The sequence below is a fragment of the Ornithodoros turicata genome, chromosome 9 (genome assembly GCF_037126465.1).
Source record: "Ornithodoros turicata isolate Travis chromosome 9, ASM3712646v1, whole genome shotgun sequence".
Classification (NCBI taxonomy): domain Eukaryota; kingdom Metazoa; phylum Arthropoda; class Arachnida; order Ixodida; family Argasidae; genus Ornithodoros; species Ornithodoros turicata.
This window is the reverse complement of record NC_088209.1, coordinates 11551665-11576284: the sequence shown is the minus strand read 5'-3', so window position 1 is coordinate 11576284 and position 24620 is coordinate 11551665. Positions and strand designations below refer to the sequence as shown.

Sequence of the window (24620 nt, the reverse complement as noted above, 5' to 3'; positions counted from 1 at the left end):
ACATTTAAAGGGAGGGGAAGTGTGGGCTGCCGCTTCCGGTTCAGACACGTGTACACCTAGAGATAAGGTTTGTGCGATAGGGGGAGACGCCCCTGTCTCCGAGATGTTACTTAAGCGACGGTGGAAGGCAGCGGGAGGGAGTTTTTGCCTCGACTGCGTCTTGAGGCGACACGACGCTACTCTGCACTAGAACATGTAGGACAATAAACCTTGTTTCTCTTGTTCAATTGCTGTGTTCGTGTTCTTCGGGGTTGCGGCGGGTCGATTACGGAACCACCCCGGGTTTGTGGGCCGCGGTTCCCACAAATTATCCTTGAAAGTGTACCCACTACCAAAATGGACCAAAATGAGACCACTTGGTCAGCAACGTGGTTTGAAATTATCCTTGAAAGTGTACCCACTTGGAAGTCAGAGTATGTTTGACCAGAGCCGTTGTGGGCTAAACTGGAACCACCTTGTCACCAAAATGGACCAAAATGAGACCACTTGGTCAGCAACGTGGTTTGAAATTATCCTTGAAAGTGTACTCACTTGGAAGTCAGAGTAGGTTTTGCCAGAGCCGTTGTGGGCTAAACTGGAACCACTTGGTCACCAAAGTAGGTAAAAAAGAACCACTTGGTCACCAAAGTTCACCAAATGGGACTACTTGGGCAGCAAAGTGGTTTGAAATTATCCGTGAAAGTGTACCCACTACCAAAATGGACCAAAATTAGACCACTTGGTCAGCAAAGTGGTTTGAAATTATCCTTGTAAGTGTACCCACTTGGAAGTCAGAGTAGGTTTGGCCAGAGCCGTTGTGGGCTAAACTGGAACCACTTGGTCACCAAAGTAGGTCGCTTTAATCTTCTGACTACTAAAGAGCCCTTCAACGAGGAAGGTTCCAAACTAGTGTAAAGTCACAGACGTGTTGTAGGTGAAATCAAGTCAATATAACGTCAGGTCAGAAGGTGTGTCCCTGGTGCACCTTGGATATGGTGTCGTGGAGAGCGTGAGAGCATTTAATAACGGTTGGCCGCGCCGTCTGCGCAAGACCCCCGAACTTCAAAAATGATTTTATCCAGTATAAAAAATAAACTTTTTTAAAACTTGCTTCGTGTATGTCTTGAGCATAATGCTTTCTTACAGCTTCCCCTATACTTCTTTGTGCGCTCCATCATTTTTGTTGTTTACGGTTAAAGGAACTGTAAAGTGAATTTTAACCCGGGTTATCTTATGATTTTATGAAAGCCCAGGAAGAGTAAATCTCAGTTACGAAATATGTCTTTTTGAATCCCTTTTTTCTTTGAGTAATCGAATTTCAAAGATGGCGTTCGAGCGCAAAGCTCAGTACTCTCTTAGCAACAACACTGGGTTGGCTCGTGTCGGCTATGGCTAGTGTCGCCTTTCTAATCCGCCTCCCGGTCTGTGGCGAAGCCGTAATGTTGTTTTGAGGTCCACGTCGTGTGATGTCGATTATTCCAAACGTGAATGCTCACGAGTTTGCGGTAGTCCAGCAGTCACGCCCGCGAAACTTTTCTTCTGACGAGTGTACGCGGGAGACTCAGCATGACACGACATCATCCGCAGAATCGTCCACGGAGGATGCATTACCGTCATTGCCGTCAACTGGCCGCCGTGGGAAACACTCTTCATGTTAAATGAAAATGTTAAGAACCTCGCAGCGGAAATATGGCATTGGTCTTTCTGTTCAGGTGTCCTTGCGGCAAATGCGTGCCGATGCCGACACAGAGGAATACCTGGAAAAACTTTAGGATCGATACCACGGATTCTAGAGAGAAAAAAATAGCAACAAAACCACAAAAACACTATGCGTGGAGCCTGATGGTAAAATCCTTTTAATTTCAAATGGTAATTTTTCAAGGCAAAATTGCTTTTAAAAAAGTGATGTAAATGTCCGAGCAGCACGAGGCGAGCCGAAAGACGAAGCTCGCACCCTCATTCTTTCGCTGGACGAACCGAAGTACGGATGTCTGCTCTCTGCTCTTAAAGCCCCACGCACCGAAGTAAGAGCCCTACAGAGCTTTGATATGCTCGACATGGCGTCGATGAACCTTTCCATCGCTGGTGCTAACCGCAAAGAGCACCGACCCGTGCGTTGTTGAATGACGGCCGACGTCCACCGACAATCCCCGTCGAATGTACAGATGTATACGGCTTGTCCAACCTTGTAACGAGATTCGGGCGAGGTACTGTGCTGTGAGGTGGCGTACTCCTCTTCTGGATGAAGGAGATCCAGTGGAGTCGTGAGACGACGGCCAAACAGGAGCTCCACCGGTGTCTTGTGTGCCGTCGCCGACACAGGCGTGTGCTGTTTAAAAAGGAAGCGGGCAAGACGGCAGTCTAGGCTGTCTGTCAGCTTCTTCAAAGCTCGTTTTGTTTCGCCAACCATCCGTTCGGCTTGACCGTTGGTAGCTGGATGAAAAGGTGCACTTGTTCGATGCTTGACTCCGTTTCGATGGTAGAACTGGGCCATCTCGGCAGATAAAAAGTTCGGTGCGTTGTCGGAAACAACAACCCGAGGTACGCCAAACGTTGCAAACAATTTGCGCAACTCGCCCACGATGCTGGCGGAAGTCGTGCTTTACATTCTTCTCACCTCCAGCCACTTCGTGAACGCATGTACTACTACCAGGTAGTAGTACCCGTCCAGTAGACCCGCGAAATCTATGTGCAGTGTGTGCCAAGGTAACTGGGCGTGCTTGAATTGGGAATCTATCATAGCAGAAGCAGACCTCGCGTACGTTTAGCATTTGTGACACGTCTTCGCTGTCAGCTCAATGTCGCGATCCAGTCCGGGCCACCAGAAATGGCTTCTAGCCGTACTTTTCATTGCTGAGACTCTCGGATGGTTCGCGTGCAGCATTTTGAGAGCCAACTTGTGGGCCTACATTGGTGTGAGGATCCGAGCGCAACCCCGGCAAATTGACAATTCACTGCTGTGTCGCTTGTATGGCTGGAAAGCGTCGTCTTTCCACTGCGAAAAATCTCCAGTTTGGACTCCCCGCAGTACCAATGATAGCACAGCGTCCTGTTGAGTAAGTCTAGCAATGTGCTCGGCATTGAGAGGGTCACAGTCAATAGCTTCGAGCATCAACACGTCACCTGTGGACGTCTCCTGGTCGTGGACACTGGGAAGCGGAAGACGACTCAGAGCATCCGCATTTTGATGCTGACCACCTGGCCGATATAGTAGTCTATAATCATACGTACTCAATAACAGGCACCAACGTAGCATGTGTGGTGATAGCGTTGCTGGAATCTGTTTGTCTGGGCTCATGATTCCAAGTAGCGGTTTGTGGTCCGTGATAATTGTCATTTGACGGCCAGCGATGAAGTAATGAAAATGCTTCACTCCATATACGATCGCTAAACCCTCTTTATCAAGTTGGGCGTAATTCCTTTCGGCCCCTGTTAGCGTGCGTGAAGCAAACGCTACTAGAACTTCGCTTCAGTCTTTCGTCCTGTGAGCCAATACTGCCCCGGCTCCGTAGGGTGAGGCGTCGCATGACAGGTAAAGCGGTAAAGAAGGATCGAAGTGTGCCAGGGTTGGGGCAGCTACAAGCAGTCGCTTGAGCTCGTCCAAAAACTCTTGTTGCTGATGTTCCCATTTCCACGGCACATCTTTGTCTGGAAGGAGATAGAGTGGTTCAGCCACCGATGCTCGGTCCTTGATGAAACGATCGTAGAAGCTGAGTAATCCCAAGAAAGACTGTAGTTCCTTTTTGTTACGTGGTACGGGGGCATCGGTGATGGCCTTAACCTTCTCTTTGGTTGGGGTAACCCCAGCAGCACTTATGCGGTACCCTAAATACTGCAGTTCAGTAACGCGGAAGATACATTTCTCGAGACGAGCCTTGAGTCCAGCTTTGCTGAGCCGTTGGAGTACTTCGCGAAGACGGCCGTCGTGCTCTTCCGGAGTTGTTGTTGTTGAAGGTCCGATGTCGTCCAAGTAAGCCCCCACCCCGGTCAGCCCAGACAGCAAAGTGTCCATGTATCTCTGAAATATTAGTGGCGCTACGGACACACCAAATGGTAAACGGGTCACTCTGAACAGTCCCTTAGGTGTATTGACCGTGAGCAGTTCCGATGTGGCGCGATCATCCCTTAACTGTTGGTATGCTTGTTGCAGGTCAATCTTTGAGAATATTTTTCCACCTTGGACGAGAGCGAGCATGTCATCGACGGTTGGAAGAGGGTAGGCTGCCCTAGCGACTACAGCGTTTACAGTGCTGCGGTAGTCGCCGCAGAGACGAAGCTTACCATCCCGTTTTCTTACTGTCACCAGTGGTGTAGCCCAAGCTCATGATGACACGGGTTTCAATATTCCTTGCTGCTGGAGTCTATCCAGCTCTTCTTCTACTGATGCTCTCAATGCCAACGTCACTGTGCGACTCTTCAAAAACTTGGGAGTCACTGCTGACTGTACGTCGATGTGTACCGCCTCTCCTACGTGTCCGCTCAGTTCGCCGTCGAAGACTGTGAAAAACTGGTCAAGAAGAGGTTGGCATACGTTTCCTGTGAGAGCGTGAATGCCGTTGAGTGAGATTCCGAGGGGTCCAAACCAGTCTCTCCCGAGGAGGCTCGTTCCTCGACCTGCAATGACGTACAGGTCCAACAGGGCCCGTTTAATTTCTAATTGGACATGGACCTTCACTTTGCCACGAATTTCTAGTGATCCATTCCAAGTTCTGAGACTCAAGGTTGAGTCTTGGCTGGTCACACTTCCAAAGTTTGTTGAACGTGCCCTCGCTCATTATGGAATATGAGGCACCAGAGTCGACTTCAAAGAGACAAGGACGTCCGTCTACTGTTACTTCAATGGTGTAGCTGGAATTCTCCTGCTTCAGCGAATTTACCGAAAAAAGATCCCCCCACGAGTCCATTTCGTCTGCGGCAATGCAGTTGGCCTGTTGTGTTCTCGAGGATGGAGCCCTTGTGGTGCGGGGCCCCTTTCTTGCTGTAGCAGCCTGTTTCTTCTTCGTGATGCAGGCCTTTTTAATGTGACCGACCTTCTTGCAGAAAGAACAAATCGAATTGCGGTGTTCACAGACTTGTGCCGTGTGTTCTCCGTCGCAGCGGTAGCACTTTCTTGCGTGTTGTGGAGCTTGCCATTTACTCTTCCTTTGAGTAGCACCCGTATGGCAAATCTCTTGGCTACTTCGCATCGTTGATTGCTGTACCATAGTGGACTCCATAGCTTTTGCTAAGTCGAAAGCCCTCTGAAACGTGATGTTCCTTTCTGACAGCAGCCTTTGCTGGAGGTGAACGTCCCGCAGTCCACATATGAACCTGTCTCGAAGCATAACTTGTAGAGGAAATGTCGTTAGCTGAGACGATGCAACGAGGGGAACTTGTGCAGTCGTGGCTTCTTCTTGAGCTGCGTCTGGTTGTGTTGACGTGTCTGGCGTCGATCGGGCAGACGTCGCCGTTGTTGCCGGCGATGCCACAGGAATGTTACCGAAGTTGCAGTCCTTTGCAAGCGCTCTTAGCGCGTCAGCGTACTCCGTAATAGTTTCTTGAGCAAGCTGATCTCTTTTATGAAATCGCCAGCGTCCGAGTAGGCCTGAGGTAGGTCCAGTTTCAAAATGGCGGCTGAGATGTTCCATTATCTCGTGGAACGGCACTTGTGATGGCGTCAAAGGATGAAGAAGATCCCTGACCTTATGGTATGTATATGAGGTCTGTTGAGGTGACTTTAATATTAATCAGCTCGAGTAACCATGGTCAACAGCAAATACTACAAGGTGTCATTTGAATCTGCGAAAACATAAGGAGGCGCTATGAATTCAGACCTTGGCTGCACTGGCGCCATTGAAAAGGATTGTGTCAGACAGCAAGATGTTCCCCGCAGCCATCTTGTCCACTTCTGGTTGACGTTTCCAAGGAAAATTGTGTTCACTTGGGCACTCGGCTTTTGTGGTGAGAAGCGTGACGCGAACATCTGTGCCCACTTTGTGAGATGCACCGGAACGTCTGAATTTGATGCACATTTGATGTACTTCTCCTTGTCTTTGTGGAGCAGATGGCACAACACTGCAAAGTAGAAGAGCGCTTAGTATCTGCAAACTTTCAAACTTTAGAACAGGCCATTTGAAACGGTTGTCTTTAGATTTCCAGAATGACTCAACAGCTGGTTCCATCAGTGGTGCAGATATTGTCATATCATGCACCTGCACGGAATGGGGGAGTTAAAATGTTAAACAAAACAGGAGCTTGACCCACCTGTGAGCATGAGGGTGTATGGACAATAGGTTTTGAATTCATCACTGGATACAGGTTGAGAGGTGTTGACGGTAAATCATGCGTTTGAACGCTTTTGCTTCCGAGTTCCACATTCTTGATTCACATTCACGATGGAAGCTTGTGTCGCTGATATAAATGAAGAATACGGTCAGTATCTATAGCGCATAATTTTTTTGGCACTCATATTCTCCAGCGAGAGCTCAGGACTCCCTAGGGGAAGGGGGGTATTGCGTTTGGTACACGCAGCGTAAGCATCACAAAAATCGATTTGAATTTGAAGTGAACCACACATATGTATTATTCCTGTGTATCGGTAAACACATACCTCGTGTGCACTGGTGTTCACATCGTCAGATGTCACAAGGAGAAATACTGGTGTCGGCACTGCAGTCCGTTTGAGAAGGTTTCGACTGTCCGCTGCTGCCATTTCCTACGACTCGTCAGAGAAATTGGTTGAGCAAATACGGCGTGGCTCACGAATGTCTTGACCAAGCGCTTACAACAACTTTCGGTCCGTGCATTTTCCGTTTGAATCTTGTGGTACACAACGTCCCTTGTCGAAAGAGCACACTTGGTGTATCCCCGAACATTACAATAGATACCTGGCATCGCTGTCAGGTGAAGCTCTGTTCAGTTTCGGCAGGAAATGAACTTTTCTGCGTACACAAACCTCGCAAGGCCGTACGATATGGTTGGGAGGAGAGCAAACAGAGAGCGCTGACCGCACTGACAGTATTTTGGGATACTGTTTCTTCGATATTTTGAAGAATTGTCCCAGTAATTCGTGTGATTCTAAAAGTAGTGTTTATTAGTTGCCGGTCATAAGTTCATTGTGTATTACTTAGGTATCACGTGACGGGGGTACTCCCATCATGACTTTTTTAGCTGTTGCGGGGCGCAACCTACCGTCCGATTTAATTTTTCTAATTTATGCTGTGTAATAATTAACGCGCTTTGAGTGCTTAGGCTCTATGTGACACATCACACAGGCAAACACTACCAGGTCGCACATAGAAACAGGGGGGTCAAATTTCACTTTACAGTTCCTTTAAGGTTCCCGTATCTTCGGCAAAGTCGCACCTTTGTGAATTTTTTTCTCCTATCATTTTGTTTAACCTCTCAACGACACTTCTGTGACCTGTGGTACCCATTCGTATCTCAACGCTAAATATAGTTTTGTGTCTTTACTTACAGCGATGTAGTCCAGAAAAAGCGCGAAATTTTCATTCTCGAATAATTTTTCACACTGCGTCCAGAATGCATATTGCGAGTAGCCGGGATATTTGCGACTTTCAGATAGGTAGTCGAACACTTCTTCGATGCCGCGGCACGAACACGATTGCGCCGCTTTCATAATTTCGGCGGCGCCATGCGTAGACAGCAGGGTACGTTGGCCAGAGGAACCTTGTAAATGTAAACTGCACTTAGGAACAACTGTTTTTCGATGGCAGCAAAAAACTTCGTATTGGTGGTTTTCTCCAAGTATAAACTGTTGTAACAAAATCTACGAGGGTCGAGCGTCACCTCCGTTTGGCATCGAATGACCCTCTGTTGAGACACTTGCCGAATACTCGGACGCCACACTACTCACCTGTCCTACGCGTGCTGAACGTCCCGCTCTAGACCGTTGATTTGCGCACATGAACCGGCATATGTACCCTACATCCACATCGGGTACCCCTGCATATGTGTTACCCTGTAAAAATACGTGAACAAAAGATTTATCATCCAAAAGTGGCTGCCACACATTATTGGCGAGTCCTTCAATGGTACACGAAAACGAGCAATTACTAATTTTATTTTATACTAATACTATTTTATTGCTCTACTGCATTTCTGACGTCTAGTGACAATGTAATTTCTTCCTGTCGTCCATTCGTTTCTCTCGTGAATCACAATGAAGGTTCCTGCACCAGTTTGCGGGCTGTAGCCTCGAAATGATTTTACATTCTAAATAAAGCTGTTAAAATATTTGCTATCAACAAGACTGCAGGTCACAGCCGGAAGGAAGGCTCATACGTAGACATGTGCGTAGTGCACGACTCTAGTGCAAGAAGCTAGATAAAGATATAAAGATTCTTCTCCATATTCTATCTTCTTGTATGTCCAAAATTTGTAGTTCTGAATAATCAGAACTACAAATTTTAATAAAAAATTCTATAAACGATCGCCCGTCCAGATAGGTATATATATACCTATCTGGACGGGCGATCGTTCCAACACGTATAGTGTCTTGGGTACCAGTGGAGAAGAATTACCAAGCAAGGAATAACGCAACATGTTACGGCTGATTACCTTCATACTCATATGCCGTTAATGGCTTGGGGAAACCCCATGATGCTTTCTAGGCAGCAAAGTGCATGGAGAGGGGGGACAGGGCAAAGCATTCGAGCAATGAACAATTGGCAATAAAATGCAGACAGTCGAAACATGACATTTGTATTTTACAAATATGTATATACCCTCATGTTTGTGGGCTAAACTGGAACCATCTGGGCACTAAAGTAGGTCAAAAGAACCACTTGGTCACCAAAGTGGACCAAAATGAGACCACTTGATTAGCAATGTGGTATGAAATTACCTTTGAAAGTGTGCACGCTTGGAAGTCAGAGTCAGAGTGCGTTTGGCCAGAGCCATTATGGGCTAAACTGGAACCATATGGTCACCAAAGTAGGTAAAAAAGAACCACTTGATCATCAAAGTGGACCAAATGGGACTACTTGGTCAGCAAAGCGGTTTGAAATTATCTTTGAAAGTGTACCCACTTGTGGGTCAGAGTAGGATTGGCCAGGCCATTGTGGGCTAAACTGTAACCACTTGGTCACCAAAGTGAACCATAATGAGACCACTTGGTCAGCAAAGTGGTTTGAAACGCGACCGTAAGCCATGGGTAACAGCCGCGCATATAACTATCATACGTAAGCGTAATAAGCTCTATGGCCAGTTTCTGACAACTCGCAGCCGTGAGTAGTAATGACTGGACACAGACTGCCTCCAAGGCACATCTTGGTCTAAACACAATTTAATTAGCAATTAGAGTTAATTGGAACCCCCCACATTACTCAGCACCCTCCAGGGTGTCACCACACTAATTGAGGAGCATCTAACTCGTGTCCAGACCAAGCTGTGCGTTTGCGGCAACCTGTGTCCATAAAATAGAAAAAATATATAGAGATAGAGTGGAGAAAAACAATTTATTCGAAAATCAGCAATGCCGTGGCGAAGAAAACTCTCCGGAACGCCCGAGTGAGCAGCGCTTGCTGGCGTCGGGTTGTTGCAGAGACCGACGACAGGTGGCCAACTAGTTGGAGATGGTACCACCATCATAGCTCTATGCAAGAAAGAGAACAACAAGATACTAGTGGCAGGTAAAATTGCAACACTCAACAAGTCTAGGCATGCAAGAGGGCATGGAAAAGGTCTAACCGCTACTGCTAAACAGCACGGAGCAAACAGTACACATCGAGGAAAAGGCTTAGGGGCGACCGGTTAGACCTAACCACAGCGTCACCGCACAACACTACACAGCTAACACAAGGCGGGAACCACGAAACGCTAGGCACACAACGCGAAACATGTGACAACACGAACAAAAGGCCGCTACGGGTCACTGCTAAACAAGTCTAAACATGCACGTTCAGGGAATATCCACTATGGTAAACATGCGAGAAAGGCCTCAACACGAGTACGGTCAAACAACGCGCAAGCATCGAGCACGGCAAATCACTCACCTTTTCCCCCGCGGCGACGGTGCGACCGATCCCCATGACAGCCAGGCACAAATTGACCCGGCACGGGGACTGCGAAGGACCGAGCGCACGTCTGCACTCGAGGAAAGCCAGCAAGGAAGTGACTAAGGGCGCCTCGCTGCGGCCTCTGCACCTGCCACCGGTATCCAGCGGTCATCTCCTCGCGGGCGCTTCCCGTTTCGGTTTCGCTCTCTGCTTCCCCCTCTGCGCGCGCTCCTAGCGGCAATGGGTGGCTTCTCTGTTTCGGTTTCGCTCTCGTTTCTTTTCGCGTGTCTATTTGTATAAAGGCAGCACACACTGCGCTCGCATCATCAATATGTGAAATTGTTCAGCTACCACTCGTTACAAAATTGTTCCCGCACCCACGCTTCTTGGGAAGAAGTGGAGAATGAATGTTTCAACAGCGAAAGTCCCCACAATGAGCTCGTCATCACTGCTTTTCACTACGTGACAGACATGGTAGGCTTTGGTAATATAGGAGAGATTTCGCCGGGGCCGCTGCAGGAGATGGTGCGGCGGATCTACGCCCATTACAAGAACGTCTGTATAACGGTTCCTGACAGACTCCTGGGACTGATGAGGAATTTGCGAGCTTGGCCAATGCAGAATTCAACTACATCGCTGCAGGCAACGTGGACCTTCTTGCTCACGCCATTGCTCATATTAAGTACGCCCTTGCGGAAGCAGCGACATTTGCAAGCAGTCTACATCGCAAACTTTGTCACTGATTTATTGAAATACCGTTTGGTTATCGAAATGCAACGCATTAAACAGTCCCAATAACTTTGTCGAGACTCTGTGTCTTTTCACGAACACATCTTTATTGAATACATACAAAGGACTTTGTCGGTAGATGCCTGCACCTTCCCTGACTTGCCTGAACAGAAATGGCGTGGGAAATCTTCATCGCAGCGTCGTCATTGCGCGGGTCACGGCACCAGCATGAATGTTCATTCTTTTCATACAAACATTCCGCTATCACACTGCCACGATGACCCGTGCTTCTCCAGTCCGAGAGGGGGAGAGAGAGAGCATGTCTTGACTAGAACTTTTATTCTCGATTATATGCGCGTGCAGGAAGGACTTGCTCTTTGTTCCACGGTCACTCGATCCCTGACGACGATGCCTCTCGGGCTCTCTCCTGGGTTTTCCGATGCTGCACAAAGAGGGAGTACTATAGTAATTTCGATATGCGTCAAAACACCACCGAAGCTTACCATATTCGCAGCTTCCATAAGTGAAGGAGTGTATGGCATCCACGAGATAGTGTTTGTCATCATAGGGGACCAAGCTCTTCTTGAGTCTCGAAGTGGTGTACATTGTTTGCTTTATACTTTGGGTGGTGCACTGCTTCTGAGTTACTGTCTTTTCATTGAACAGACTTCGTACACTTTGACTTTGACACTTCAGACTTTGTACAGTTTGTACAAAAAATGTTTCCTCACCACGTCTTTCTTAACTCCTTTCGCTCTCGTGATCTGTTTGTGTGTCCCAGCCAAGAGAATGCTGTACATTTTGGCTCGGATGGCTACGTCTTGGGCTCGGCTACGTCTTGGGCTCGGCTACGTCGGATGGCTTCCCGTCTTGTCTTTGAAGTACACCATCTGATTTGCGTGCTCGTTGTTGAAAAGTGGATCTTCCACTGGACAGGAGGACTGATCTAAGTCGTCATCAATTTTCATCAGCTACTCTTCCAGGCTTTCACACATGAGAGAAAAAATTATGCTGTCCGTATCGCTGTAGATCAGTTGCACTGGACACATCAAGCGAGAAAAGAGCGACTTGTAGATGAAGCTGTACATTCGGACTTTGGATATCTCTAGAATGGCAAAGCCCACGTAAAGGGGGTGCGTGCATTTGATGCGGCGTTGTTTCATCTCGTACAAGATGCACTTGTCACTCAGAATGTGAAAATCCTGGCTGTCAACGGAGCTAGCTTTTTGGAGCGCGCTTTCTTTGTCGTAGGCTATAGCGTACCTTTTCATGTGTCTCACATTTTGTATCGACTTACTGAACGTACTGTTCAATATGGTTTGCACATTAGCCGCTCGAATTCCGTGGTCGCGGCATTCCTCAACACGACGTTTCTCTGCACGAAGGTTAGCAAAAAATTGTCTTGGCAGAACGAGAGGATGCTGTTAACACATTTTATTTTCATCCACAACCTCACTTACAGAGTGAGCAATGCATAATGAACGACCTAGTGTTCCTTGTCGCAGCACGTCAGCAAGAGCTTCTTTGTGAGAGGGGCGTTTAGCGCCAACACGTGTTTCAAGTGCTGTTCGTAGGGGGACAGTTCGTTCTCGTCCACGCACCTGTGTTCGGGTGCTAGGGGAAAGCCCCTGGTGAGTGCGTGCAGTTCTTTGGGGTATGACATGTAGACGTACCACGTAGACGTAACGCACTTCCAAATCGTGAGGAATGTTGAGAAAATTGATCTCGCTCCACCTCGAAGGATCGACTCACTCAAAACCACCGGGAGATGGAAAGTCATTGCGTACGGGTACGAACTATTCACGTCGAGGTACTGGATAAAAGTCTTTTCTTGCTGGGGATCGTAATCATTACACCTCTCGTGATTAGCCCGACAGTATCTGTGGAAGCTGTGACAAATGCCTCCCCTGATTCCCTTTTCGATCATTTCGTACATCTTGCGATCAGTCATGAGGTCGAGTTTGACTTTGGTGAGCTTCAGAGAGCTGCTCCACGCATAACTGGCGAGGGACATGGCACGTAGCATATCCATCCCATCCGTCTCAAGCGCAATATTACTGAAATACAGTACGACGTCGCAGAGCTGACAGGCGTCGAGCGTGACATAGAGACGCGTGAACCGCCGAGGTTCTTACATTCGAACAATTTGAAAATCTCAAGGACGTATCATTCGTGATCTCTTGGTAATTCAGGTCACTTTTGAAAGCTTCCTTTGGCGGTAGTGCGGGCAAATTATATGCTTCGAAACTATCGACATAGGTGTACAGGTAAATGCCCTTCCTGAGGAGACACCGAAAATGTCACCATACATTTGACAGGTACAATGAAACGCGCTCTCACCACCGCTGGCGAGAAGGGAGGTACAACAAGGAAAAACTGTGTGGTATCGCGGAAATGGAGATCGCCAATGTTGAACCCTCTTATCGTTTCCGACCTCAAAGCTAAGATCCACGGTTCACCCAGATTTAGAACATGCATGTGGCGGAGAAGGGAGCTCAAAATCGTACCGAAGGTTGTGCACGCAAAATGACGAGTTCTTTGGTGTTCTGACACGTAAGGTTACATGTATCACGCAGAGTCGCGACAAAATTTGAAGAACCGGGCTCTACGAAGCGGGTGTGGTCGTGATGCGACACCTTCCGCGTATGTCGGTTAAATTCGATTCCACAAAATTCGGAGTGCATTGTGCTCGCGTATCGAAAGTGATCTTCCATCGTCATGACCAACGGCGAGGGACAGTGGTTCAACCTATCGATTTGATCGCTAAATCCCTTGAGCGAGAGCAAGCATTTCTGTGCCATGTTGGGTCCCAAATAGCCATCTAGGCCTAATATTTTTTCGTCCCAACTTCTCACTACAACGATGCAGTACGAGCTCGTCCTGTGCACACTCACGGCGTCCTTAACGAGTGCGTCCTTTTCCAAGACGCTCTCCGTGTCTAATACTGCGAAATAGTGGTAGGGATGCATGTACTGTATCTTGTTAAAGAAGACGCTCTCCCCCGCTTTCGGCATTTCAAGAATCACTCCGTTTACGTCTCGACACAGACGTTCGTGCTGCTGCAATGCCTCTCTCGTCCCGCAACCGGACGTGCATCTCTCGCAATAAAAATAGTCACTTCGTCCCATGAAAGTGCTAAATTTTTCAATGCCATAGAAATGCTGCCTAACCTGGAGCAGATGGACTTTATGGAGCGTCTACGGAACCTGTCTGGTAGATATCGAACTCGTCTGCTTGTCGAACACGTAGATGTACACGGAGATTTTGTTTTTTCTCTCGCACAGGGTAATGTCCTCGTAAGTGACTGGGAAGCAGGGTGGCCAGTAGGTTACGCGCGTCTCCGGATTCGAAGGATTCATGTATTTGCGGTATCTGGCATAATCGTTTGTTTGTTCCTCAATGGATGCAAGAGTGCCAGCACACTATACTTGAAACACTCGTTTTCGTGATTCGGTGGGGGTTTGTGTTTGTGAGAGTTTGTTTTTCTTTTCAACATTTCGGGAAGCTCGATCGTGCACCCAATCCGCTTCAGTTTTAAGCGCGTTAGTTTTAAGTCGACACGTTGGACGTCGTTCGAGGTGAAACCAGACCCTTCTCTCAAATAGTTTTCTACACGTTGCGAGGATTCTGCGATGGCTGCATTTATTGCGCCTTCGATTTCTTGGTGATCATGAACCACTCTCATGTGAAGGTTCACGTGAAGGAGACGAGAAGTCAACCCGTCGGCTCCGTCCTTAACCATGAGCGCCTTCGATAACAGACAAAATTGGAAAGTCATAGGATAAGCTTCGAGGACGCGCGTGATTACTGGAGCTATGATCAGTAGATAGAGTCGCAAATCGTCAACGTTGTCGTCGTGTGGGAAACAGAGAAGCGTGTACCTAGTAGCCATTTCGTCAAATGCCTCACCTGTGACAAAAAAAGGAAGGCATCGCCTCTCCGTGACGGAGGGATGATTCTCTGCGATGTGTTCTCGGAATTCAACGATTCTACGACCCTCGACGGGGTCCTCATTCCTTCGAAATTCTGGGCTTGCATCTGTGATTCAACTGTAGCCCTACCAGACAGAAGAATGAAATCTGCATACGATTGATCCCCTTCCCACATGAGCAGCTCGTCTGCATTGTCGTGTCCATCTAGGGGTTCGTCGTCGTCTGTTTCAGGTATTACAAAAGGTGAACTACTGGCTCTATTGTCGTCGTCGTCTGAAAGGACGACTGGGCTGTTACCAACGTTCTCTATTCTAGCTTCGTGCTGTCTTTCTAGTGTCACGAGCATGGCATCGATGGGGTCGTACTAAAATACGAGACAGCGTGGCACTGTAGTCAGACAAAATCAGTACGAGATTCCCCCTCACGAAACAATGCTCACTTTTCCCTTCAGTTGAGGAACGCTTGAGATTGACGATGAGAGAGGATGGGATAAGTCCCTGTGTGTTTAGTGACATGTGGTGACAGCGGCTATTGGTTCCTGGAAAACAATACCGTATATAGAATACACTCACACAGCAGAGCCGGCCAACTTACATTTTTCTCCACAAAATGGCTCGCGTTGTGGATGGATGCCCCTCGTGGTCCCTCGATCAATCGTCGCAGAACCAGTGCACCTTTTATAGTCGCTACGCCGCTCTCCTCCTCCTCGCATTGCGACGGTGTCATCTGTACTTTGCCCACCCCGCCTTCCGTCTTTCGCGCCCTTTTTCGTTGCGATGTCGCATGTGACAATGATACCATCGACGCTGAATAAAACATTACACAATTATGTCTAGCTAACACTCTGATGCGTTCTGGCCCAACTTCTATATGACGACAAGAAGACCTATAGTAGGATTCGAACCCAGGAACCTCCTACACTGGACGCAGTACACTAACCACTAGTCTAATTCGCACTGCGTGACGCTCTTCTTATCACGAGGCTCGTGTCTAAACACGTCAAAACGTGTTCAAACACGTCCAAACATGTCCAAACACAGATTACTGTATTTTCACGCGTATTAGCCGCACCGCAGATAAGCTGCAGGACTCGTTTCTAGATACATTTTGAAAATGTTTTTGCAGATAAGCCGCGGGTAATACGACGCGACTGCTTTGTGCGCTAAACCAGTGATGCACATACAAAATCAACAGAGACGCTCAACGCTCGTCAGCGCCGTACTCCCTGCCAGCTGCCTGTTCACGTACTTGTCCGCGAAGTCGACGACTTTTAGTTTGAAGCCGCTGTCGTGGCTGTGCCTCAGCGTTGGAGGCATGCCTCACCTCTAACTGCCGTGCCCGTGTCCACGAATGCTGCTGCTCTCGTCAAATGAGAACTGACGCTTAGCTGACCACGTTTTATCTCAATGTCAGTTGTATTGAACCCTTCCTGTGGGTCTGCCGACAAAGGAGACCGTAGGGAAGGCCATAAACCCTGTCCACATTCCGGTGTCGGCATGATGTGTAGCAAAGGAGGTCAGTTCTAGTGTTCTACTAAGATCGGATTGTGCCCTTGTTGCGTGTTTTTCGTGGATTCACAGGTTAGTCCACTCGAATGTGGAGTGGACCCGCCCCTGTTCGGTATTGTTCGTGCACTGGCAGGGCGGTCCTGTTCCGAAAAACATTAGGCACTGTCGGCCCTTTCGTTTAATCCGGGGTATGGGGAAAGTACCAGGGGAAAATAGTCACCGTGTAGACGATTATGTTGTGAAACGGGGGACGATTCGAAGCCCAAAAGCACGGCGAGGTACTCGGAAAGTCTTAAGGAGGTGGTGGCCTCGGAAAGCCGAATTTTACATTTCTATTTGGTTCCGTCGAAGCTGAAGCGCGCACGTTTGCCTAGGTGCTGGTTAATCGCATCCAGAAGTGCTTGCGGCGTTGCATAATAGTCGGGAGGTAGATGTACTTGCAAAGATCGAGGGATTTTTGTCTTGATCGTGAAAGAAAATTGGCGCGCTACGGGAAAAGAGACGCAAAGCTTTTCTCGGTGTCCCTCGACGGGTGTGAGCTGTAGCAGCTTTACAAAGGGTTCCGTTACATGCAACCCTTTTGGCGTTGTCAGAGAGGAGACGTTATCCGCGAGTTCAAGCGAGGTGTCCAGCTTGTGCGTCTGGAAATACTTGTTCAGTGTGTTACATAAGGACGTGGTTTCAGAATTCGAAGTGGCGTCGCCGAAAGCGATGGGTGTGGTGTGCTCCAATAAGATGGAGGTAGCTTCGCGTACGCTCAATTTGGGAGGCTTTACCGCACGACCTGCTACCTGTGATGCTAGCGTGGCGTCGAGCAGCTGTGCGAGCCGAGGGTCCAATTCCACGGCCTTCACATCCACGGGGTAAGACGAAGTCGCATCGCGATTTATTGTACGCGAAAGAAACGTTATTCCGAAAGGGCTTTTCCCAAATCCCTCTTGAGATCCGAGGTGACACGAAAAGTTATCCCGGTTTCGACCGTGTCCTCGAAAGAAACCTTGATTCTCGAATCTTGCCTTTCGTATCCGATATTTCAAAAATCGTTGCTTATGCTGAGATCCATCACACCGACTTCATAGCGATTTGAGAGCTGAAGCGGACTATCGAAAGCTACTGTAAAGGCGTTGAGTTTATTCGAGGGAAACTTATCCATGCTGGCATTTGAGAGGAGATGGACGTAGATGTCAGACGTCATTTCCCAATCTTGACCACGTCGCTACTCGGAACTCAACTGTCGTGTTCTTTGTCGTAACCGAACCAGCGAACCAAGGAGAAGCTCTGACTGTTCACTTTCTTCTTTCTCAGCTCTTTCGTTACTGGCCAAGGCTGATTCGCGTCTCGGGTTACGACGTGTACCTCCTCAGGGTAGCAAGATCCGTCCACTTCCTTACTTCCAATAATCTTCCGGGTGCACGACAGGAGGGGAGGTGCCTCTCAGGCGGGAGACGGTGAAAATCTGAAGCGACCAACTCCCTTCCGAGCTCTCATTAAACCTTTTCTGTGTAGTAGGACCCTCACTTTATCCCCCATTTTGAGCTTCTTTTTCACGGGGGGTACGATGGGCTTCCTATTTATCTTATTGAGCAGCTCCAATTCGTTCTCGGGCGTGACTTCGGACGGGCTGATGCCCCAAGTCCTGTGTTTCGTGTTGTTGTAGTCACGCACGATCTTGGGAAGTGCGGAAACAAAGTGGTATTTTCTGGTTACTCTAAAATAACGAAATATTCTGTCGCGTAAAGTGTGTATGACCCGTTCTGCCTGTGATGCCTTGATTATGGGAGGGAAGGTGGACTACATATGGACCTTCTTTCGTAACAGGTAGAATTCCCCTCCTCTGTCGAAACAGATGCGTGTAGGCGCGTTACCTCCCCGAAAAAGTCTTATCACTGCCTTTTTCATTTTGGCAGGGCATTTCGGCTCTCCCGGGAGGGTGCGCAGAAAACGGGAGAGGGAATCGATCGCCACGAGAATGTAGCAGCAGCCACCATTGAACCTCTTGTATTTTGAAAAGTGGGCGAGATCCATTTGCCACACGTCGTTGATCTTGAGCTCGATGATGTGTCTCCTATTAAATTTTCTTCTCACCGGACGGTGTAGCGTGTAGGCATCCAGCTTTCTGAGAATGGTGAGAGCCTTTTTTGCTCATGTGACGCGCTTTTCTATAGCGGTCCACTCCCCCAAACCATCCTTTAGTTTCTCATATCCCTCCATAAGTCGTTCACACAATGGAGGCTTGCTGCTGCTGCTGTTGAGGCTTGTGAGATTTGGGTAGAGAAATCAGGCACAATAGTTTCGAGACTTGAAACTAGTGTGAGACTGAGGAATGAGACTGAGGAATCACCGACGAAAGAACGCTCTGCCCTCGCTGCTGGGACAGATAGAGCTTCAAACGTTGGAGATTCTTGTGAATCTTTTTGTAGGAGAGCAGACGTAAGAAGCGTTTGCGCTTCTTCAAATGCGCGAACGTGTCTGGAGCTAGAGCCACCTTCCCATTCACTACATTGAGACAAATTTTGGAGAGGTGTTTCATATCGGACGAAGAAGAACGTCTCAAGACGTCGCGATGATGCGGTGGAGGTAGAGTGGAAAGTACTTTGAGTAAAGTGAGGTGAGGGCGGAGATTCATTTCAGAGCCTAGATATATTGACGTTCTCCAGGAAAGATATTGCTATGCAACCTGTGATCCCCGTGCATATAGCTGTGAAGATTCATGAGTAAATATGCGTGGGGTGACGACATTGCATGTTTATATGCGTCCAGAAAATACTCCAATCTTTTTCTGCCAAATAGCTGTTGCCCGAAATGTTCCATCTGGTGGACGCTGCGCACGGTGAGCCACAGGGTGACGTAACTGGCGTTGTAGGATATGGTACTAAAATGGCTACTGTCGAAAAAGAACAAGTAAGAACAAGTTGAATGTCGACGCATTGGCGTGGTGAGAACCCCGAATGAAAAGATCAGTCACCTCCCTCAAGGAACCGGCGTCAGTCATGTGATCGTCGACGACGATGAGCGTAGCGCGCGATGTGTCCCACTCTCGTGGTAGCTCCCTGGTAAATTTTACGGAGTCCCCAAATTCGTCCTGCATGCTCGGCGAATCATATTTCTGTACGTAGAATATTTGTGACGGAGGCTTGTCCACCACGTCGTTCAGTTCCTCAGCACATTCGCAATGAAAGTAGTTTTGCCGCACATGGAGGGGCAACTTAAAATACAACTAAAAGAATGGCGGAAACTAAAAGGTTGGGGGACGACATGTTCCATGTGTACACGTTGCATGAAGAATAAGAAGAGACTGAAACGCGTAGAGAAATGCCTCGCTGTTATTTACACGTCGTCGTCGCCCTCTAGATCGGAACTGCGTTCCCAATACAGATTATCCAGGCTAAAGTTGGACTTCTTTTTCGTCAGTCTGTCTGCCGCTAAGATGCGGTCGAGCATCTTCGTCTTGTCCTGACAGATTTCTTGACGTGCTTTCAACCATTCCAGGTGTCAAATCTTACGGTGGTAAATTTAAAATTTTGTGGAAGTAGCGCCATCTGATGAAGATGACACGAAAATCTACGGCGGGCAATTTAAAATTCGGCGGAAAGTAGCGTGATCTGTTGAACAGGAACTATACCGAGGGAAAAGTTCGGCTGCAAATTAAAAATTTAGCGGAAGTGGCGCCATCACTTCCAGACGTTATTAAACTATGGCAACTCTATGACGCTATCTGTCCTGAACAAATCCAACTATCTCATCCCACCCCCAAACTCTATTTCAGGACTCAAGCTGCCATCCCTTGACAGGCCGAAGCAGGGAGGTACAATATAATAAGAGAAAAATAACAGCACCAGTTATAAGAGCAGAGGGAAAAAAGCTATCAAATTTAATACTCCGATCTAATCACTGCACGAACTACAGCACCCCTGCCGGTACAACCACCCTTCGGAGAAGCACTGACGATAATTCGTTCGTACAAATATACTGGTTACAACAAAATAAGCTATGGGGTAAACAACAACAAACACCAAACTAGGTCACTTCTTCAGTAGAAATCGCGCAGACAGTAGCCCTTCTGTATAATACTCATTGTACAAAAGGTCCCGACAAAAGTTTACGGAACACTGGAATGGTGATATAGTCATCTGCACGGTTGCTGCAAACTAGAGCAGCTAGACTCACAAACAGGTGACCGGATACTCCACCCACCTCTCACTAAATGTGTCCACTCCCGTTCGCCGCTAGGGTGTCGCTGAGATCAAGAAATACATTGCTCTCGTGCTCCGTAAGCTTTTGTTGGGATCTGTACCAGGTGGTCAATCAGAGCCCAAACAAATCATCCTAATAAACTAGAATTGATTGCATGTTCCAGAAGCACATTCCAATCAATTACATACCTCTAGGCAAAAAGGAAAAGTCTGAAAGATGTGTACTTGGAAAAAGACTGGCATTATGTACTCAGAGTGGCTTGCTCGTTGAGGACCCGAGGAAGACCGCATAATAGCTTGAGTAAGGCTCAAGGGTAAATTTGCATTGAAATTGAAAAAAAGCGCTTCAAATAGTTGACAGTAATGTGCTTTTCAAGAGACAGTATGTTTTATTCACCCTCTATGCTGAAAAGGGCCGAATATAACTATAACAATTATAAGCGAACTTGAGAGCCCTATTTTGTATCAGCTCTAGAATTTTAGTATTTTGTTTTGTAAATGGAGCTCAAACGGGGTATGTATAATACAGGATAGGACACACCAGATCTTATAGGCCATCATCGGGGGGTGGTTGCCTTAGGGTTCCTTGGAACTTCCCCAACGGAGGTGAAGCCTTGTTGCAGGTTGTTTCAATGTGCTTGTTCCACAGTTGAGTTCCACAGTAAAGTTGAATTACTGTATACTGCCAGGAACTTATACTCATGAACTGCTTGCAAAGAATAGCAGTTTACATGGTATACACATGGAAGCATCACGTCCTTTTGTCCTTTGTACACAGTGTTGCACGTATTTATTTCCATTTCCCAATCTTCACACCACCTAAACACACTTTCTTCAAATGATTGGTTAATAAGATTTGGTCTTATGTACTATTTATTTCTGAGTAGATCACCGCTTCATCGGCAAAATGTTTTATCTTAACTGGGCTGTCCAAGATACCGTAGATATTGATATCGTCACTCATATTGTTGATAAAAAGAACTAACAACACGGGACGGATAACCTTGCCCTACGGCACCCATGATGAGACGGAAAGTTATTCAGAGCTAACGTAGTCAATCTGCACAAACTTATGTCTGTCGACCGAGTAGGCCTCGATCCACTTTGCTATATTTTGATTTGGTCGAATAGTGCTCAATTTTCGTACGAATTTTCTATACGGAACCCGATGCTCGAGCAAAATATGTGGGCTGAGCGGCTGCCGCCTTAAGGGACTTCATACGGCCTTCATGGCGTTATTTCCATTGTGTGAGCAGAAGCTTAATCTTCTCATTACTACAGGGCCGTACACAGAGGAAAGTTGCAAACTAGTGTAAAGTCACAGAAGCGTTGTAAGTGAAATCACGTCAATAAGGTCAGGTCAGGTCAGAAGGTGCATCTCTGGTGCACCTTGGATATGCTGTCGTGGAGAGCATGAGAGGATTTAATAAGGGTTGGGCACGCTCTTTGCGCAGGAACCCGAACTTCCAAAATTGTCTGCCCTATGAAAAATAAACATTTCTAAAACTTGCTCCATGTGTTCCCTGAACATAATGCTTCCTTCCAGCTTTCACTATACTTCTTTTTGCGCTCCACCATGTTTGTTATTAGGGAGTTTTAGTTCTCACTACGATAACACGCTGATCGATACGATCCCGGAAAAACAGATACTACTCACGAGTCAATGGGAATAATTCGTAAAGCGCTTGTCCACAGTTTTAGTTTGCAGACGAACAGTCACCGAGAACGACCCACCGATGTGCACTTTGTGGAAAGCTGAGTCGGAAAGTTATCGGATGAGCAGAAGTGGCCAACTAAAACTCCCTATTTACGGTTAAAGTTGCCGTATTTTCGGCAGAGTCGCATCTTTGTGTATTTGTTTTCTCCTCTTATTTTGTTCAACCTCTCAATGAGACTTCTGTGACTTCTAGTACTCATCCGTATCTCAACGCTAAAAATAGTTTTGTGTCTTTACTTACAGTGATGTAGTCCAGAAAAAGTGTGAAATTTTCTTTCTCGAATAATTTTTCACACTGCCTTCAGGATGCATATGGCGAATAGACGGAATATTTGTGACCCTTACATAGGTAGTCGACCACTTCTTCGATACCGCGGGACGAACACATTTGCGGCGCTTTCATAATTTCGGCGGCAGCATGCGTAGACTGCAGGGTTGGCCAGAGGCTATCCCTGTAGCTTTAAACACACACTCAGGGACAACTGTTTTGCGATGGCAGCAAAAGACTTTGTATTAGTGGTCTTCTCCATGTAATGAATTTGTATAAATTGTAACAAAATCGACGAGGGTCGAGCGTCACGTCTGGGGTGTTTGGCATCGAATGACCTGTGTTGAGACGCTTACCCAATGCTCGGGCATCGCACTCTTCACCTTTCCTTCGTGTGCTGGAGCTGGCACTATATGTCCTTGTTCATCTTGGCATGTGGTCCAGCACACGGGCTCATCGTCGATCCTATACGTATCTCTGTTAGCCTGTAAAAATACGTGCACAAGAGTGTTATCATTCAAAAGTGGCTGTGGCACATTATTGGTGTGTCGTTCACTGGTACCCGAAGACGAGCAATACCTCTGTTGAGTGCGGCCAACGACCGCAAGCTACTTCGACCCCCCTCCGAGCAACATCAAACTTCATATTGATGTATTGTTATTATTGATGTATGCTATTCTGATGATTGTTGTCACTATTATAAGGCACTAACTGCATTTCTGACGATTTAGTGACAATGTGTTTCTCGCGTCAACCACAATGAATGTTTCTGCATTGGTTTGTGGGCTGTAGCCTGAGATGACTTTAAATTCTAAATAATGTAGCTAAAATATTTGTCAGCACAAGACTGCTGGCCACAGCCGGAAGGAAGGATCATACGTGAACATGTAGTGCAAGACTCGCTAGATAAAGACATAAAGGCTCTTCTCCATATTCTATCTTCCTGTATGTCCAAAATTTGTAGTTCTGAATATATATCTGGACGGGCTATCGCTCCAACTCGTATAGTGCCTTGGGACCAGTGGAGAAGAATTACAAACCAAGGAAGAGTGCAACATGTTACGGCTGATTACCTCGATACTGATATGATGTTAATGGCTTGGGCAAACCCATGATGCTTTCTAGGCGAAGGCAAAGTGCATGGAGACGAGGGAAATCAGAGCATTCGAGCAGTGAACACTTGGCAATAAAATTAGGACAGTCGAAACATGATATATATATATTACAAGTGTGTATCTGTCCTTAATATACAGGGTGTTACCCTATAAAAGTCTACCCGTGCCGCCACGCCGTATTCGCCAATTACTCAATGCAGGTGGCACATTGTGCGATCGTTATACAAAGCTCATCAGGACATTTAATCGTGGTAAATTTCAAAGTGATTGAGTGCCGCAGCACGAAGTTATAACTCAAAACGTGCAATTCCCATAGTCAAAACAAACAAGATGGCGGCGTTGAGAAGAGCACTTGACATGCTGCTCCCCACACGACAACGTGTCGCATATCCTGCCAGCCGGATGGAACTGCAGGTTTCATTTCATTTTCGTGTAACTGTCGTATTTTGCTCAGAAATAAGCAACGTGAGGAACGAAAAATGCTGACGCATACTAAGCAGACGACACCCAAAAGGGATGTCGTCTGCTAACTGAGAGGCGCCATCTTGGCTGTTTTTACTACTGGAACCTCACGTTTTGAGCTGTAACTTTGCGTTACGGTGCTCAATCACTTCAATATTTACCATGATGGAATGTCCTTATGAGTTTTATACGTAGGCAACACATTGTACCGCCTGAATTGAGTAATTGGCGAGCACGGCATGCCGGCGCGGGTAGACTTTTATAGGGTAACACCCTGTATAACAGAGAGAAAGGAAATGTCCCTGGTTCAAAAGGTGGCAATCCCAGTATGAATCGTAAGGCTTTTTTTGTAGTACATATAGACGATATGTAGAGGGGGTTATGTACCTCTACACGAATCTCGACCGGCATGACGGTATGCCACGGGGAGGCGATGACGGTGGACTGTCTCCATGGCCTCACCTGTGGAACTGAGGCCGGTGCTCCACGCAGGTGGCCATCTTCGTCGTTGTCCACGACCGGCTACAGTGCTCCCCCCACAAACGCGAAGCGGTGAGAAAGAAGAAGGAAGGACCACATCTACACTGGAGGGAGAGTGCAAGAGCGACCGTGGATGGCGCGCTCTGCTAGACATGTCCATGACCCGACACAATACATGTTGCGTGAAACATGTGCCGATGAGAGCCAAGAAGCTCGAAACGGCCGTCTCCCTTCAGATC

At 47.3% G+C, this 24620-nt stretch overlaps 1 protein-coding gene across 1 annotated transcript in view; it reads right to left on the bottom strand.

The window, feature by feature from the left end:
- LOC135369307 (uncharacterized) overlaps positions 1–24620 on the bottom strand; it is a 161109-nt gene that overhangs the window by 49197 nt on the left and 87292 nt on the right. Inside the window, exons 9-10 of the mRNA XM_064602904.1 lie at positions 22681–22809; positions 7835–7939 (exon numbers count right to left, since the gene is read on the bottom strand). Coding sequence (XP_064458974.1) covers positions 7835–7939; positions 22681–22809 — 234 coding nt within the window. The remainder of the gene's footprint in view (positions 1–7834; positions 7940–22680; positions 22810–24620) is intronic.